The sequence below is a fragment of the Panthera pardus genome, unplaced genomic scaffold (assembly GCF_024362965.1).
Source record: "Panthera pardus isolate Hobbes unplaced genomic scaffold, ASM2436296v1 HiC_scaffold_27, whole genome shotgun sequence".
Classification (NCBI taxonomy): domain Eukaryota; kingdom Metazoa; phylum Chordata; class Mammalia; order Carnivora; family Felidae; genus Panthera; species Panthera pardus.
The window spans coordinates 7,162,484-7,181,915 of record NW_026526843.1 but is presented as its reverse complement, the minus strand read 5'-3'; the positions used below and the strand labels follow the sequence as shown (position 1 = coordinate 7,181,915).

Here is a 19,432-nt window from a genome sequence, read left to right as displayed (position 1 = left end):
GAATGGAGGGGGCAGAGGAAATGATCAGTAAACTGGGAAAGAGAACAGTAGAAAGTACCCAATCTGAATAACAGAAAACAGAAAACCTACCCCCCTCACATACACACAAACCAAAAAATGACCGGATACATGATTTGAAGAATTTCCCCCATTCCATAGCTTGCTTTTTCACTCTGCTGATTATGTCCTTTGATGCACAGAAGTTTTTAAGTTTGATGTAGCCCCATGTGTTTATTTTTGCTTCTGTTGCCTGTGCTTTTGGTGTCATCTCTCTATCAATATTATTTTTTTTATTGTAAGTTTTTATTTTAATTCCAGTTAGTTAGCATACAGTGTTATACTAGTTTCAGGTGTAGAGTTCAGTGATTCAACACTTCCATACATCACCCGGTGCTCAGCACAAGTGCCCTCCTTAGTCCCCATCACCTACTTCACCCATCCCCCACCCACCTCCCCTCTGGTAACCGTCAGTTTGTTCTCTATGGCCAAGAGTCTGTTTTGGGGGGGGAGGGGCGCCTGGGTGGCTCGTTGGTTAAACGTCCGACTTCGGCTCAGGTCATGATCTTGCAATTCGTGAGTTCGAGCCCCACATGGAGCTCTGTGACGACAGCTCAGGGCCTGGAGCCTGCTTCAGAGTCTACGTCTCCCTCTCTGTCTGCCCCTCCCCTGCTCACATTCTGTCCGTTTCTCTCTCAAAAATAAATAAACACTATAAAATTTTTAAAAGAGTCTGTTTCTTGGTTGGTCTCTCTATTTTTATTTCATTTTGCTCGTTTCTCTTGTCTCTCAAATTCCACATGTGAGTGAAATCATTTGTCTTTCTTTGACTTACTTCACTTAGCATTATACTCTCTAGATCCATCCATGTTGCAACAAATGGCAAGATTTCATTTTTATGGCTCAGTAATATTCCATTGTGTATATATACTACATCTTCTTTATCCATTCATTGATCGATGGATACTTGGGCTGTTTCCATATCTTGGGTATTAAAAATAATGCTGCTATAAACATCTAGGGGCATGTATCTCTTTGAATTAGTGTTCTTGTATTCTTTGGGTATGTATCCAGTAGTGTGATTATGGATCATATGGTAGTTCTATTTTTAACTTTTTGAAGACCCTCCATACTGTTTTCCACAGTGACTGCACCGGTTTTCTCTTATTATTTCTTACAATTGCATGTGAATCTACAATTATCTCAAAATAAGATACAGTCTTAAAAGTAGAAAAATAGGGGCGTCTGGGTGGCTCAGTCAGTTGAGAATCCGACTTAGGCTCAGGTCATAATCTCGAGGTTCACGGGTTTGAGCCCCACCTGGGGCTCTGTGCTGACAGCTCAGATTCTGGAGCCTGCTTCCGATTCTGTGTCTCCCTCTCGCTCTCTGCCCCTCCCCCACTCACGCTTTGTCTTTCTCTCTCAAAAATAATTAAAGTTTAAAAAATAGAAAAATAATACCATAAAACAGCCTACGTGTAAATTATCTAGTCTAATCCCTCCCTTTACAGTTGTGAAAACTGAAGTCATAAAGGATGAGATTGTGACATGGATAGTTTTCTGCCAAGTGAAATAAGTCAGACTGAGAAAGACAAATACCATGTGATTTTGCTCATATGTGGAATCCAAAAACACAAAACAAATGAACAAACAAAAAGGAGCATCAGACCTATAAATACAGAGAGCAAATCGATGGTTGCCAGAGGGGAGGGGCTGGAGGGGGATGGGCAAAATGGGTGAAGGGGAGACGGAGGTGCGGGCTTCCAGTTATGGAATGAATCAGTCACGGGACTAAAAGGCACGGCATAAGGAATGTAATCAATGGTATTGTAATAGCGTTGTATGGAGACAGATGGTAGCTACCCTTGTGATGAGCACAGTGTAACATACGGACTTAGCCAATCACTATGTTGTACGCCTGAAACTAACGTACCATTGTGTATCAACTACACTCGGTTTTAAAAAATATTTTTAAGGAAATAAGTCACTAATAAATAATAAACTTATTTATGAATTTATACATGTTTGAATTTATATTTGTTATACTTATATTTATACTTGTATGAATTTATATTTGTTTATAATTTAAACAAATCCACAAAATATGGGTACTTTTTATTGGTACCCTTATTAATATCAAAGACATAACCTATATTTTATAGCAATGACAATCACCTTTCAAACTTTTTTAAATGTTCATTTAATTTTGATAGAGACAGAGACAGAGACAGAGCAGGAGTGGGGGAGGGGCCGAAAGAGAGGGAGATACAGAATCTGGAGCAGGGTCCAGGCTCTGAGCTGTCAGCACAGAGCCCGATGCAGGGCTTGAACCCATAAACTGTGAGATCATGACCTGAGCCAAGGTCAGAAGCTTAACCGAGTCAGTCCCCCAGGCGCCCCAATGACAATCACCTTTTAGAGGATATTTTTAGATTAGACTGAGAAGTGAAGTAGACTATGTACAAAACAACCATGCTAATACATTTACCATGGCCCGTTCCTAACCTGCAACATTTAAAAGAATTGCTTTTTCAGTACATTTAGTACAAATAGAGTTCACAGCACTAAAAATCTTATGCTTTTAATGACTAGGTTAAACTTAAAGGTTGACACCTTTTGCAAAAACCCCACCAAATAAATATGTTCGCAATTCACAGCTAGGAGGATGCCACGTGGTACTCTATTACTCTCAACAGATGCGGCTCTTTCAATGAGAAAAAAAAAATCTCTACTCACATTTTCAGTGATATCTCAGTAACAGCTGCCGAAGCTGTTCCTTGTAGAATTGTACCATGGAAACTGCAGCTTCTACAACTACAGTCATTACAGAATTTACCCTTGTACCTGTTTCCTTAACTTGCCTGAAACAGATGCCTCCAGAGCATTTAAGACTCGTTTGTGGAGGAATGAGTGGGAGCCAAAACCCGCACAGAAGGCCTACTTCCTGGAGAGGTTCTTGGAGCATTAACCCCAATCAATGGAATTTTGTGTCCCAAATTAGTCTACGAAAAAGCCAAGTGCACTTTAAGCCGGGGGCGCAGAGGGGGGCATGGGGAACGGCAGTATTGGAGCTAAGCGTCCCTTCTGTCTGATGTGGAAAAAAAAAAAAAAAAAAACAAAACAGCAAGAAAATGAACAGAACAGAAAACAGTGTGTAAATGCTATCCTTCCAAAGCAGTTTTCAAATTTTTCTATATCCTGCTATCGCTCTTGGACTACATTTAAAATGCTTAGGCCATTATCCTATTTTTCATTTCTGTTGTATTTTAAAGATGATAACGTGGGAGCGCCTGGGTGGCTCAGTCGGCCAAGCATCCGACTTCGGCTCAGGTCATGATCTCACGGTTCATGAGTTCGAGCCCCGCGTCGGGCTCTGTGCTGACAGCTCGGAGCCTGGAGCCTGCTTCGGAGTTCTGTGTCTCCTTCTCTCTGCCCCTCCCGCCTTCTCTCAAAAATAAAATAAAACATTAAAAAAGAGTTTAAAGATGATAAAGTGGCACATACTTTACTTACCTAAAAGAGGGAGTAAAACTGGGTAGTTGTACGGCATCACAAAGAGGTTTACACAAGTTAAAGTCGTACTGGCTTTTAAATAACCAAATGGATAACCAAGTTCATTGTATTTTCCACTGCTGGTAACAAATACCTAAAAACATGAAGTAATATATAGTTATGACAATAAGGATTTTATGTGAAACCAAACTCCCAGCAACATCTAAGGCACAGCTAATTTATGTAATTTAAAAATGGCAATAGTGCTTCTAGCCTATGGTTATGCCCAAATATGTCATACTAAATCACATCGCAATTCCTGTATACATTATATTAAGAAATGAGGGGCGCCTGGGTGGCTCAGTCGGTTGAGCATTCAACTCTTGGTTTCAGTTCAGGTCCTGATCCCAGGGTTGTGGGATTGAGCCCCATGTCGGGCTCCACACTGAGCATGGAGCTTGCTTGGGATTCTCTCTCTCTCTCTCTCTCTCTCTCTCTCTCTCTCTCTCTCTCTCTTTCTCTCTCCCTCCCTCCCTCTTCCCCTCTTCCTCGCTTGGGCACTCTTTCTCTCTCTCTCTCAAATAAATAAAATGAAAAAAAAATTTTTAAGAAAAAGAAATGACACCGTACTGTGCAATAACCGCTCGGAGACCACAACGTCCAAATATTTACTTGGTTAGCACAATGGCAAACATGGCTGAAATAGTGCTAAGTGATAACCAGCCATTAAAACAAACTGACTTCTCAAAAGAACAACTGGTGACTGGAGTGGAGGCTTTAGAAAAATGGAATATGGCCCCATGCCTAAAGCATGCAATTACAAAAGCAAAGCCCGTTTAAAGTAGTATGCTAACACTCCTCACGCGTACGATTATCAGTCTTGCTCTACTTCCTTTTGGTACCCCCATTCCCCTATCCATTTATTCATTTTTCATCCAATAATTTTTTTAATGTTTATTTACTTCTGAGAGAGAGAGAGAGCGTGAGAGGGGCAGGGCAGAGAGAGAGGGAGACACAGAATCCGAAGCAGGCTCCAGGCTCCGAGCTGTCAGTGCAGAGCCCGACGCGGGGCTTGAACTCATGAACCGTGAGATTATGACCTGAGCCAACATCGGATGCTCAACCGACTGAGCCACCCAGGTGCCTCTCATCCAATAAACATTTATCAAGTAGCCTATTATAAGCCAGGCACTGGTGCTAATTCTTTTGAGGCAGCAAGGAGATGCTTTGGTTCAGTCTGGAAGGCATTTTTGTCTTATCAATTATGCTGGTAGAGCAAACATTCACTAAAGATCAAAACATTAATCTTTATTCCGTGTGACTCCATCTTCTCCTTTATTGATATTCCTGATTTGCTATATATTATATTGTCAGTTCCCATACACTCGCTGTGCTGTGCTGAAGTCCTCTGGCTACCATGCCTTCTCAATGTTCCGTGTTTGCTCTTTGGCCCAAATCAGGGCACCAACATATACTTTTAGGGACCTAGACTTTTGTCTTTTCCAAAGTCCCTCAGCAGGATCATTTAAGACAAAAGTCAAACCCTGGTGGTAAAGAGAATCCATCTACCTTGCTAATTGCTGGTACCAGCAATATAATCTACCAGTTGAGTAAATTCTTGCTATGTTTAGTCATAGCTAAGAATAAATCTTTCCTATGCCATTTATGACCCCACATACAATGAGTTGAGCTGTAAAACAGGACTCATCTAGACTTTGTGTCATAATCTGAACCTTAATAGAAACAAATATCTGTAATAACACATGGTAGGTTTTGCCCTATTTCCTAAGTGTGTATAACAGAAGAGGAAAAATCATCATAAAGGATCAAAAGCATTACACACACTGTCAAGGGTCAGACCTATGATTCCCATAAAGGGAGAAACACTGTTTTGTTTCTCTCTCTCTCTCTCTCTCTCTCTCTCTCTCTCTCTCTCTCTCCTTTTTCCCCTCCTTCTTTTCCTTCCTCCCTTCCTTCCTTCTCATAAGCCCTTTGAGTTCTTCCAAATTCCTTATCACTTGCAGATTCAAAGAACTTGGGGGTTCAAAGGGATCATTAGAGACTGTCTAGAGAAAGTAAGTATCTGGCCCAAGACCACATAAACTGGTGGCAGAGTTAAGGGTTGGAATCCAGTCTCCATTAGGAATTAGCCAAATTTCCTGGCTCCTGGTTCATCTTATTCTTGTTCATCCCCACTAATTCATTGCATTAAAACTACTCTAAATCAAAGTAACGTAAGGTACAGGAGATAGGCATGTGGCATAGTTGAGCAGTGGTGCAGGAAGCCAGGGCAGGATTTAAGTTTCTTTGGATAAGATTTACAAGAAATGTGCCATTTGGAAAAGAGGGCTTATGTTAGGGGAAAGCTATAATTTGTATTTGCTTTTATTGCGAAATTTTTGTCAACCCATGAAGTCAAACCTCCTATCTTGATTTTAACATTCTACTATCCATAGCTCTACATTTCTAGCACATTTCCAGTGCACTTAACCGAAATATAAACATACATTCAGAAAAGTGCATGAATCATAAGCACACAGCTCAATGGGGGCTCCTGGGTGGCTCAGTCGGTTGAGCATCCGACTTCAGCTCAGGTCACGATCTCGCGGTTCGTGAGTTCGAGCCCCGCGTCAGGCTCTGTGCTGGCAGCTCGGAGCCCAGAGCCTGCTTCGGATTCTGTGTCTCCTTCTCTCTCTGCCCCTTCCCTACTCATGCTCTGTCTCTCTCTGTCTCTCAAAAATAAAAAGAAAACATTAAAAAAAGTATACAGCTCAATGAATGTTCACGAGGTGACTGAACATGTGTAATTGGCACCCAGACCAAGAAATAGAACGATGACCAGAAACCCCCTCATGTCCTTTGCTGGTCACAACTCTGCACCCCCAAGAAAAACCACTATTCTGGCTTCTGACAGAGTAAGCCAACTGTACCTTTTTTTGAATGTAGACAAAATAGAATCATAGGACATGGGATCTTTTATGTCTGGCTTCTTTTGCTCAATATTATATTTATGAGATTGTTCTGTTTCTTGCACTTTTACATGCTTGCTTTAAGCTTGCTCCTTTTTTTCTAACCAGTTTTAGCATCTTTGGAGAATTTAAGTGGCTTAAAGACAGCTAGTAGCAATAATCGCACATTTTAGGATGAAACAGACGGCAGTCTAAAAGTGTTTCTTGTGTAAATAGAACCTAACAATCACTGATTTGCTATATGGTGCTGTAGTCTAGAAATAGAACAAACATACTTCCAGCGTGGGGCCTCCTTATTATATCCAAATAAAAAGGCTGTGACTGCCGTGTCTGGATTTTTACAAACTAATATCCAAAGGTGAATCTATTAACGAATCAGCAAGCCCTTCTGGCCGGAGTATAACACCTGGAAGAGCCAGCATATGTGCATTTGCCTCGTCCAAGTAAAATCCACATTACACATGCCAATGTGCTTGGTACAGGAACAGAAGTTTGGTTACATTACACTAATCCAAAAAGTAGTTTCAGGGCTTAAGGTTTGTGTGTGTGTCTGTGTCAAAAATATTTTGTACACATGAAACTAATATTACCCTGTATGTTAACTAACTGGAATTTAAAGAAAAGCTTAAAAAAATAGATCTTGTGGGGCGCCCTAGTGGCTCAGTTGGTTAAACGTCCGGCTTCGGCTCAGGTCAGGAGCTCACAGTTCATGGGTTCGAGCACCGCTCGGGCTGTGTGCTGACGGCTCAGAGCCTGGAGCCCGCTTTGGGTTCTGTGTCTTCCTCTCTCTCTGCCCCTCCCCCACTCACGCTGTCTCTCTCAAAAATGAATAAACGTTAAATTTTTTTTTTTTAAAAAATAGATCTTGTACTTCCAATCTGTCAAGTTCACGCTAAGTTTCAGCTGCAGAAGCCACAGCTAAATAGAAGGACATCCTTTAGGTTAGGGATGCTTAACCTGGGGTCCCTGAATAGGCTTCAAGGGGTCTGCCAAATCCTCAAATACACAGGTGTCATCAGAGTCCACTGCCTTAAATGGCAATGTCAGGAGGCTAATGATTCCTATCACACTGAAATGATTTGCTTGGCCCTGTTGCTTATTTGATAGGATTTGTCAGAAAAGTTATTAACAGATTCAGTCTAATTATTCCTAGATTAACCTTTGCAACTTCTCAAAGCAATTCCCCGATCCCAGAGTGGTTACAGACATTGGGCCAACAGGTAAGGGGAAGTACCTGCCAGCAGGTATGGGGAGACTTTCGTTCCAGGATGTACTGAGTTAAGGGTGAAGGTTCAAGTTCATATTTGTCAAAAGGAAGTTTGTCTATTACCATTGGCTCACAATCTACACAGGAGAACCTCACAACAGGATGAGATGTTCGTGGAGGCTAAAAAACAAGAGGGGAAAATACGGTCCGTTAGCAAGTGAGCTTATATTTCTGACAAATCTGCAACCCCTTTCGTGTTTTTGTTAAACCATCGCTGAGATAAAACCAGCGCTTTGAAAAAGAGGGCATCACCAACGGCTTCCATCCGGGAAGGGCCCACAGATTCTTTATTTCTTCCATGTACTTGGCATTGGGAGGAGGAAAGGTAAATTCAAACACTTGTAACTACCATTTCAGCGAAGTGAAAACTACAACTGCTTTGAATACAGTTAGGAAGTCACCGATGATCCATAGGATGAACCCTGATTTTCAGATCCACTGTTGCAACCTCCAAGCATGACCCGCCCTTCATTCCTTTGTACCCAAAAGGTTACGGACGGGCCAGACGTGGCTAGCAAAGAAGAAATCCATGAAGATTTCTGATGAGTTGATGACAGACCTAGAGCCACTAACAAGCAAAATGAAAAACTGTAAAGGCATGGAAAGGGCAAGGCAGGTGCCCCCAAATGAGCCAGTCACAACACCCAGGACTAGTGGAAATTTTTTTTTTTCAACTGAAATTTTTAAGCACTCCTCACACCCACACGCTTGCCTTGAACAGCTAGGGCTGGGTATGCTTTGGACTGGGCTGCAAAGGCCTCTGTGCCTGGGGTAGCAGAGCAGATTGGTGGGGCAGCCGTTTCGTTAACAGGTTTAGCTTGTGGGGATAGAGAGCACCTGGGAGAGACATGGCAGCAGCAAGAGAAATCCCAAGATATGAGAAGACAGGACCGAGTCCCGGGGACAAGGGTGAGATGTGGCTGCACCTGTTCTTGCCGAGAGCTCTCTAAGCCGAGCGTGAATGTGACAAACCATCTCTGTTTCCCCTTTAAAGGGAAAAACATGCTCCTCTGCCTTTATGGTTTACACACCTACAAGATGTGTTGGGAGTCGAAACAAACAACCATCAGATGTGCTTTCAGAGCTGGAGGGATGGTAGGTAACACGGGTGATGTGGGAGTGAGCCGGAATTTCTTTCATTCCAGTTTTTTCCTGATTTTCATTTCAATTAGACTTGAGAAATATTTCTGGCTTTTTACATTTAAACCGATTTAAAAAAAAAAAAAGGTCGTAAAGACCCAAGTGAAGCCCCGTCACTGGCAACAATGAAGTAAATTCGTGACCAAAACATTCACTCTCTCGGGTTTGGAGCTGAGAGCAACTGGGCACCGGGATCTGACCAGTGTGTCACCTTGGAGCCCTGAGGGAAGGTGGAGGAGATGTACCCTCACTCCCAGCCGGGGCGGAAGTGGCCCTTCAGTCCTATAGTCTCATGGCCTCTCCTGAAAATAGGAGCCTAAAAGGAGTAAGCCAGGAGAAAATGCAGTTCATGTCAGAAATTTCTAAAACGTACACAGAACAGAGACGGGCTGAAGCAGTAAGGGGCTAAACTGAAGGCTCGGTGATTGTTTTGTGCCCACAGAAGGAGGATTGCTCTGGCCTTTTTACAGAGGCTGCGGAGAGGAAGAAGGGGGAGTGGGTTTCGTGCACTTTCCCGTGTTAGCAGATACCTGTCTCCCACAAAAGTCCACTTCATCTGGGACTAAAAAGGAGCAACTACAATATCAAACCCTCCTCTCCTGAATGCAGTGAAGAAAAAGGAAAGTCCTCATTGAGAGATAATTTTTAAAAGATCGCTTAGTTACGGCGCCTGGGTGGCTCAGTTGCTGAAGCGTCTGACTCTTGATTTTGGCTCAGGTCATGATTTCAGGATGATGAGATCGAGCTCACCATGTGCCAGGCATGGAGCCTGCTTGAGATTCTCTCTCTCTCTCTCTCTCTCTCTCTCTCTGCCTCCTCTCGAAATGTATATATATATATATATATATATATATATATATATATATATTGCTTAACTACCCATCATTGAGAGGTACATTGCCAAGGAACACAAGTCCATTGACTACAAAAAGATGAAAAGCAGGTCCACAAAGTTCCACTAGGTGTCTAGTGACTCCCTAGAAAGATGTAGAAGAGCTTCTGTTTTAAATATGTTTCTAGAACCTACACAAGGTGCAAGCTAAATTGTAATTCCCTGAGGATGTACATGAAAATCAATGCTAGCACTCTTCAGACATTGCGTCTGCCATGTAAATCAAGTCAGCCACTCTGAAATAAGAGCCAAGCCACCGATCGCAACACCATCAAAAATAGCCATGCCCTAACATCCAAAGTGGGTAGCTCAGGTGGCAAAAGCGACTGAAAGGAAGAATGCCAGAATAGCACGAAGTCCTCTCTTGCTTTTTGGTACAAGCTTAGACTCCCAGCAAGAGATAGAAAGCACGGCTTAAAATCCTCAAAGTAATTTACAAGGGTCACTGTAATCAGGAAACGGAAAACCCAAATGATGTTTACCATTTTGTTTTATGCTACTTACTAGTGAAGGTAAATTCTGATCTGGCCAAAAAGATTCTGGAATTGGCCAATGTCCAACAGGAACACCAGTTTTAGAGTTAGGCCGTACATAAATCAGCTTATGGCAACTATGCCAGGGTTGAGCAGCAAATGAATTGCTTGGCCTGGATGAATCCGTAAGTCCATCTACAAGTTAAACAAAGACAGACACTAAGGCATACAGTTCTTTTTCCAGCTGCTGATCTTCTTGTACAAAATTTTCAGCTAAAAGCAAAGTACAAAACAAACCAAAACACCCCGATCCTTAACTATGCCCCAAATGCATAGTTACATCGAAAACCATTATAAAATTAATTTTCAATTTGCTGAGATTTGGACACATAAATTAAACACAGCACGCCAACTAGAGTTATTCTTCCAAATCAGGCAAATGAAATCGCTCATCCCCTGGTATAGTTTTTACATTTGTGGAATCTGACAAAATAGGTCATAAATTCCATTTGCCTTTTCTTTCTAGTCCCCATTAGGTGGCAAAAAGTATGCTTGACTAAACCCACCCAATGACTACAAAAGCAAAATGAAAACGATCCAGATTCACTCCAAGATAGAAGGAATGTAGGGGCGCCTGGGTGGCTCAGTCGGTTAAGCGTCCGACTTCGGCTCAGGTCATGATCTCACGGTTCATGGGTTCGAGCCCCACGTCGGGCTCTATGCTGACAGCTCAGAGCCCAGAGCCTGCTTCGGATTCTGTGTCTCCCTTTCTCTCTGTTCCTCCCCTACTTGCACTCTCTCTCTTTCTCTCTCTCAAAAATAAACAAAGATTTAAAAAATTTTATCATGGAAAAAATTTAAAAAAAAAGAACCCTAGACAAAGGAGAAATGGAGCTAGAAAGAAAAATCTGAGCTATTTACATGACACCAAAATCCAACAGGCTTCCAGTATGACCATCCCCAGTTCACATTAAGGTAACTGAACACAAAAGTATGGATGGAGCAGTGAATCGTTAGCAATACATAACATGTCCTTCCTTTACAATTACATTAATGAATTTAAAACAGACTGTAAGGCCTCAGTCTTCTGTGGTGGGTGTTCTTAAACTGGAGTCCAAGAAACTCTAGAATTAAATACAAAATTGTGTTTGTGTGGCCTATGTCCGTTCTTCTAGGGAGAGAGGTCTCTATTTTTCCAACAGCTTCTCAAAGGGTTCAAGGCACTAAACATCAGAAAGGTCAGGAGCCACAGGATCCATGGCTTCCGACAGAGACGTATGTCTTTCTGAGCAGCTATGACTGATTGTGGCCACACAATTAAAACTCATGGATCAGGAGAGCCTCGCTGAGTCAGTCGATAGAGCATGCGACTCTACGTCTCAGGATTGTGAGTTCAAGCCCCACACTGGGCATGGAGCCTACTTAAAAAAAAAAATGTGTGGATCAGGTCAGACAGGCAAGGTGGTAATGATGTGTGCGAGAGCACAGGAGCGAGGTGAAGTGCACGGTGCTCCAGGGCTTGCGGCACAGGGATGATTTGAAGGAGAAGACCCTTCCCCTGTACAAAAGGACCTCTGCTATCATCCACTGCCATAATCTGTCTGTTTTGAGATGTGGAACGTTCTGTGAGATGTCATTTGAAGAGAAAAGGTTCTGCAGTTAAACAGTGGCCGGGAAAATACTGGTGTAGGATCTCATAGGATATCAGCAGTTTCCGGATAAAGGTTCACAATCTCTTGCTGACATACGGTACCGAACACAGATTTCATAAAGATAGCGTGGCCCATTTGGCACTCATAAGACCAAAACCAGATTACCGGTTAAGTGGCACTCCTCCATGATTCTCCAGGTACTTCGTTCATAGAGAGGTGAATAATGCAGGGTATCCCAAGACTGGGACCAGGGAAGATGAAATGGGTAGGAAAAAGGAAGAATTTTCTTAAGAAGATTTGCCACTGGATTAAAGTTGTTAGCATCAGACCACCTGACACGTGAACGCATGGCCATTGTTTGGATGGATGTTTGCAACCACATGAACGTGTGTGGATAGTACAGGCTGTGTCTGTTATCAGTTGACTGTCTTCCCAACCTCAGATCATTCTCTGGGGCGCAAAAAGAACACAAAAAAGTCACGTACTGTACCTTCTCCAACAGGAAGTGGATCTGGTCCCGTTTTTTCAAAGTTAATAACTACACCACTCTGAATTTTCTGAACTAGAGATTCTAAACACTGATTCAACATTCTTTGTGTTCTAACACAGTAGGAGCGACCTATACCAGAAGGAAAAGCAAATAGTGTCAGTTTGAGCAAATAAAATACTACTTAACAATGTAAGCATCTGAAATCGTAGAGTATATCTTGAACCAATCATAACTATGATGGCTGCAAACATCACACTCATGATGAGCTTAAGCAGGAGAGCTGAAAGATTCTGAAGGAAAACAAGACAAGACAGGATACGGCATTTAAGCAAAACCATACTCTGCTGCTCTGAATTCCTCCTCTAGAAATATGAAATATTGCCAATACCTCCTGTGACTTCACACATCTGTGTGATGGCAGACTCATCAGTTGGTACACTCCCTAGATGCTCTGGTTCCGTAGAAGCCAGTCCAGGCAAACGCAACACCAGGGCAAATAACCTTTGATCCCAACGAAAAGGTTCTTTGGTTAGTTCACTTCCAGGCAGAGGAGAATTCAAAGGAAGATGAAGCTGATAAGGCAAAAGTTGAAAAGTTTCATCACGACAACCCATACAAAACTGAAGAGAGAGTCAAAAGGGTCATTTTTCTTTCATGTACTCGGTAATCTTTCAAGGATTGCGAAGACGGAAGGTCTGATCAAACTTATTCTTAACTGGAAACGTATGCCTCCCACAGAAATAGCTGCATGTTCTCCGCCATTTAAACAAAATTTACAAAAAAACATGAAATCTCACCTCTTCCTGAACACCAGCAGTACTTGTTAACTTGTTGCCATCTGTGATGGTAATTAAAATAGATGGTTCTAAAAAAAATGGATTTCTCCCCTAAAATACATTTAAAAAGTATTAGAGCCATGTAAAGTAATAAAATGGTATTTAAACTTTTACATCTGCCTGGCCAGTGATCTCTCAAGCGTGTGATAAAATTTGCCTGGATAAACAAGAAGGAAAAGATTAGGGATTGAAACGGGTGGGAAATCCAAGTAACAATCCCTGCAGAGGTAACATTCAGAACGGACTGAGGGATTCTTATCAGTCGGGAGCTCCCCCAACTCGCATATGCAAAAACTCCTCTCCCTCTGTGGTCTAAGTAATCATAAAAGAAAGAGACTGGCAAATTCCTGGCACAGGTAGGGGGACATTAGTGACTCATGCTCTGCAATCTGGACTCTACTCTGGTTACCGTGAGCAGAGTTTCTAGGGCAGGAAAGGACAACACTATTTCTTCATCCATTTAGCCATCAATGGGCACTTCTAGAGCTTTTTCAATTGAATTGGGAGAGGCGAGAGGGAGCTAAGGACACTGAAAATTTCTCTTCAAATACCTTGTTCCAACACTTGTCAGCAATTTATTCATCCCATTCTCAGACACCTGATGACCTGAGGGGGAGGCAATTGGCACTACACATTTTATGATAAAGCCACATACAAGACCCCCCAAAAGGGGGACATTTTTTTAAAGTATGTGTTTAAAAGATATGGACTTCCTTTGGGCAGTTGTGAAAAGTAGCAGAACACTTGGTAACCACGCCCAGTTTTAAATTCTTACCCCAAGTCACCAAAATAAATTAGCTGTACTCACTCAAAAGTTTTTTTACCTGTCCATAATTGTCTATTCCAGATATTAATCTATTGAGATTTAACAAATCAAATGAGGATCTTAGAGCCTGACCAAGAGTAGTCAGTCCAGAAGCCTGAAGATTTTTTAGTTCACTCATGAATGTTGCGTGATTTTCCTTCCAACCAGCCTGAAAACCAAACATTTACAAAGAAATTCCCGATTACACAATGAACAATATATAAAGTGCAAACAACCACTAAACAGCAAGTATCCAACCTCTAACAGATTCACTAGTCCCTCGATCTAATTCTAGTCTAGATCTTGGCTGATCGGAAAGATCTGTCGGCATTAACGACCAAGAGCAAAGAGGCAAACGGTGCATTCGTCCATTATGGCTGGAAGGCTCTGGCTCAGGAAGTCCAATCTTCTATTCAGGTCCAATCAAACCTACCCAAACACCTCAGTATTTACCTTAGTTTGACACTGATGATGAGCATGAAGAAAGGAGGAGAGGAGGGGCTATTTTTAAGTGCGCTGTCCTTGATAGAGACAATTCGCTACTGAGGGGCTGAACTGCATGAACTTTTCTAACCAAGATTCTTCCCCCCAAACAATATGTTCACTTTAAATAAGAGTCAAGGGGGAATTCTAGGAATAGAGCCACCACTATTCGGAGACAACCTTTCTGGCATCTTCAAACATTCAGAAAGCCCCACGTCTAGAAAAAGGGGAGAAAGAAAAGAAATTTAAAAAGTTTTGGCAAAGAAGCAGCCCCCAGGCACTCCCAGCAGCTATGAGCAGCAGCAAAGAACCAAAGACCCCAGGCCAGCAGCCAACATGCTGTGATCGAATGGTTTGGAGACCAGGAGGAAAAGATCACGTTGCCTGGGGGCCAGTAATGGCTATAAAAACAAAGCAGCACCAAATGCAAAGAAGAGAAGCCAAAAGAAGAACTGGCAGTTGACAGCAGGTCACAGAGGAGAAGGCCAGCAAGGGAGAGAGCAAACAGCACAGCTTGGCAACTGGGTGGGACAAACAGCCATCTTAGTGTTGGTGACACTGAGGGCAGCAGTGTGATAGGTTGAATGCTGAAGTCATGCCAACCAGGCCGGTACAGCTGGAGGTGGAGGGCGAGAGCAAATAATAAGAGATCAACCAAATCATTTCAATTTCATGTCTGGCCGAAGGCACACTGGCCATTATCCATACAACTACAGCAAACGTTCTCTCTTCTAGTTTCATAGTCTCCAGAAGCAGTTTGGGTCAGAATGACTGAGATATCTGCATGACCCTGAGTGAGCCTGTTGGCCCCAGGGACCGAGATGGTATTCTCTGGAATTGGAGAGGATTAGGCAAGCAGGGACACTGTGCGAGGCTGTGCGTAATATAAGCAGCGGAAGGAGTCGTTCACATTGGAATCCGACAGAATGGCGCCCCCTTCGGCTGAACCGTCCAGAACCCGCATAACCATACAGGGTGAAGGTCCTGGTTAATATCCATTCCAGTCCAATAGTCTGAAATTCTGTGAAATTAAAGATGTGCTTAGCTGTTGGGTTTTTTTTTTTTTTTTTTTTAATATTCCTGACATATCCTACAGATCGAAGGGTCTAAAGGTAAAACCTTTCCACGTGTCCCTTTGGCCAGATTGTATATATGACTTTTAGTACCTAGGGAAAGCAGAGCATGAGAATTCCTTGTGGCCTAAGGAAAATCTTAGGCCACAAGCAATTATGGCTTTTTCACTAAAAGCGTAGTTACAAAGAAAGCTTGTGTGGAAATTGTCCTCCTCAAATACCTAGAACTATCAGCACGTTGCAAATCATACTGAATTAAAAAATGAGCTTTCTTCTTTGCGGTGGAAGAGAAAGGTATGCATTTGGGAGGGATACTAGCAATTGTTTCCTTTCTTCAACAAATTTGCACGGGCCAACTATGCCGTACTGGACAGAACGCTACATGCTGGAGATCTAGAAAGGGATCAGCCCTTGAGGAGTTCCTGTCACAGAGGCATGAGAAATGTATTTATGGGCACTAAAAGGACAAGTGACCAGCAGGTTAGGGAAGGCTCCTCACGGAAGATGGGGCATCGGAAGAGGAGCAAAGAACATCCTGCACTGATGGCAGGCGTGGAGGGGCAGGCCAAGGAAGAGAACGAGAGTCCACAGAAGGATAGGGCAGGAGGCAAGGCTGATAAGTGGGGTTCTGGCTGTATAATGCTTTGTAGTTTGGATTTTATCTGTTGGCTCTGGGAATAACTTGAGGTTTTTAATCCGGGCAGCGGCTTGATCAGATCTGTGTTTTAGCAAGATCATTCTGCTGGGGAGTTGGAGAACAGACTGGGAGGTGGAGGGGAGGCTGAAGCTCGAGGCAGGGAAACTGGTTTGGAAACTGTTGCCATAGCTTATGGGAAGAGCAGAGGGGAGGAGAAGGGGCTGCCGATGAAACAAGAATTTCAGAGGCGGTGTCAGAAGGATTTGGGAGCTGATCAGAAGGGATGGGTGAGCTTTGTGGCCTGGGCAAACCTGAGAATGGTGGGCCCTTCCCTCACAATCCACTTTATAAAGTTGACTGCTTTCTCGGAGTTACTTCACGTAGCAATCTTACTTCCACATTGTAAATTCCGCATTATACCCACAGCGAGCACTGAACTCCTGGGAGCCGCAAAGCAGTCCGCGGCATGACTAAAGAAAAATGAGCAGACAGCTTGGTTTGGTAAAGGGCTGGGGTAAGATGTGGGTACCACTTAGGCAAGCACCCTGTAACTCCTCCATATTGAAAATAACGTGTCCCGATTGTTCAGAGTCTTGCTAATTAATCTGTCGGAATAATTGCTCTTTCGATTTCTCTTTAGCCTATGGATTGGAAGGAAGCATTTTACAAATCATTCCTGCACTTGAATCGCTGGCATTCTGTTATCAGGTCAATCCCAATTCTTTGCAATGAACTGAACAACACAAGAACTAAAAGCCCCTAAACGCATTCCTCACCATGCTGAAGGGGAAAGAGCCTATGGATTAATCTCACTATCTTGAGAACTTCATTAATGTGACAAATTTCTTCCCAAAAGATAATCATGAAGAGCTAGTGGCAGAAAGTCTGTGTTTCTATTTCTCGCTCATTGTTTGGAGTTGATTTTTTTTTTTTTTATAGAAATGAATTCAGGACAGCCCGTTTCCTAACACAGTCTTCTTAACACAGTCTTTTCTTTCAAATTACTCCAAAGGTACGCTACTCTCAGGTCAGTAAAATCTTGACTCACGATAATGAGTTCCATACATTCTTATGGAAGCTTTACAGCTTACCAAGTACTTTCACATTTCACATTTGGTTAGGACAACCCTATAAAATAGGCATGGTATTACCGTCCCTATTTTGTTTGCCGAAACCAGGAAGAAGTAAGACTTAAGTCGGTCTTGTTTGTGGGGGTGATAGTGGCAGGATTGTGGGATCGAGCCTCGCTTCGGCTCCACACTGAGAGCAGAGCCTGTTTGGGATTCTCTCTCTCTCCCTCTGCCCCTTCCCTGCCCTCTAAAAAAAAAAAAACAAAAACAAAACCCCCCAAACACGGCTAGTCTGACTTGAGATGTGAGGTAAGTGTAAAATCCATGCGGCATTTGGAGGACTTAGAAGAAAAATAAGAATGACAGTATCTCAGTGTTTACTTTTATATTGGTTACGTGCCGAAGTGATAGTGTTTTAAATTTTCGCAGTTAAATAAAATGTATTACTAAAAGTTCCACCTGTTTCTTTTTACTTCTTAACGTGGCTACTAGACGAGGTTACAATTTGTGTATGGGTGGCATTATATGTCTGTTGGATAGAGATGTGCTAGAAGGACCGGGAGGTCAGGCAAGGGAGCTCGGCCTGACTTCAGCAGACAATAGACTCATTACTGATTCCAGGGGACGGGGAAACAGGATCAAAGCAGTGTCTCAGGAAGGTCAGTCTGGCAGTGACACATAGGACAGATTGGGGAAGGAAGGCAGGCTACAGATTTCTGTCCATAGCCAGGAAAAAGAAGCTAGGAGCCTTGACTAGTAATCCCAGCCTGAGGGAATCAGGACCTGAGTTAGCCTGGGAATGAAGAGGAAGGCAGAAACATTTTAAACCAACAAGATAGGACTTGGTGACAGACCGACCATATGCGTGAAGGAGAGAGCGCAAAGATGGTTACAAAACTTCTAGCCCGGGAGACCAGAGGGACAGAGGTTTGGGATGAAGGAGCAACCTGAGACGAGTGAACTCCTGAACTAAGGGTTTACTGTCTTAGGTCAAGTTGTAAAAGTCTCCCTGGAGTAAAGTCACAACGATGATGAAGACGGTAATGGTGGTCAGTAATAGTCATAGGTAATGTGCATCTGTGCTTATGTGTCAGGACCTCACTTAGGCTCAGCATACCATTCTATCTGTAGCCTCATCTGGGCACCTTCACCATCCCACGAAGTAGGTGCTGTTATTACTGCCATTTTATAGATGAGCACACTGAGGCTCAGAGAGGATAAGGAACTTGTCCAGGGCGAACAACTAGGAAGTGACACGGCCGGGATCTGAATGCAGGTAGCCTAATTCTAGAGCCCACCAATTTAAACCACTATACTCGAGAATCTTCTAGGTAGTCCACATCCTCACCTTGTAGACAAGTCTTGTTATAGCTCCAAAGTCATATACACTTAATGGAACTTCCAAATTTCCTTTCAGTGAAACTTCCTTTCCCTCATGTCTAAATGCAGACCAGTTGTGTGTGGGGAGCAGTGACCTAGGACTTGGAAGACCCTGGTCCATTCCTGGCTATAGCCAACTAGCAAAGCAACTGGTCCAGAGTAAGTCGTTTATCCCTTACTGGGGCTGTTGTCTCATCTAAGCAACGAAAAGGTTGAAAAAACCAACTGGAAGGTCCCTTTGGGTTTTTGCATCTTGTAATTCCATACCTTTATATAAATCTGACTTACAGAAAGAAAACAACTCACATCTGAATCAGTACGTTAGTTCGGGCCTGGTTGAAATGTGTATTGGCAACTGAAAACGTCTTTGAATGCCAACAGAAGAAGTATGGGCTTTTCAGTCTACCAGTGCCTTGGGTTCTGTCCCAGCTCCAGACTAGCCACTAGCCATTTATCGTCCACTCATATCACCACAGAAAGGAGAGAATCTGCACTCCTTTCCTTGGAAGGGCAAAGCCTAAAAGAAATATGTCCTACTATCCTCTGCAACCTTATTAAGGCCCTGCTCCCATCTCTAAAGGTCACTTGTAATCCAATTCCAAAATACAAATGACCTTGTTAGGCTTAGTGTAATGTGCAAATTTAAGGAACACGCTACGAATCTCCTCATCTAAGGTAACTGAGGAACATATTTAGGGCAGCTACATCGAACTTTCCACAAGAGAAGTGCCCCTTAAAAATGGCATGAATGGAATAACTTGCAAATCGAGAAATAA

At 42.8% G+C, this 19,432-nt stretch overlaps 1 protein-coding gene across 10 annotated transcripts in view; it reads right to left on the bottom strand.

Moving 5' to 3' along the window:
* Positions 1 to 19,432, bottom strand: part of INTS6L (integrator complex subunit 6 like) — a 56,120-nt gene that overhangs the window by 18,923 nt on the left and 17,765 nt on the right. For 8 of the 10 annotated variants that reach the window (XM_019439658.2, XM_019439663.2, XM_019439661.2 and 5 more), the window contains 7 exons: positions 14,033 to 14,182; positions 13,170 to 13,259; positions 12,761 to 12,944; positions 12,373 to 12,501; positions 10,262 to 10,425; positions 7,693 to 7,845; positions 3,511 to 3,643 (listed from right to left, as the gene is read on the bottom strand). In XM_019439658.2, the coding sequence (XP_019295203.1) occupies positions 3,511 to 3,643; positions 7,693 to 7,845; positions 10,262 to 10,425; positions 12,373 to 12,501; positions 12,761 to 12,944; positions 13,170 to 13,259; positions 14,033 to 14,182 (1,003 nt within the window). Of the gene's footprint in view, positions 1 to 3,510; positions 3,644 to 7,692; positions 7,846 to 10,261; positions 10,426 to 12,372; positions 12,502 to 12,760; positions 12,945 to 13,169; positions 13,260 to 14,032; positions 14,183 to 19,432 lie in introns of those variants that run through there. The other 2 variants (XM_053891273.1, XM_019439666.2) reach the window with 2 other exon arrangements.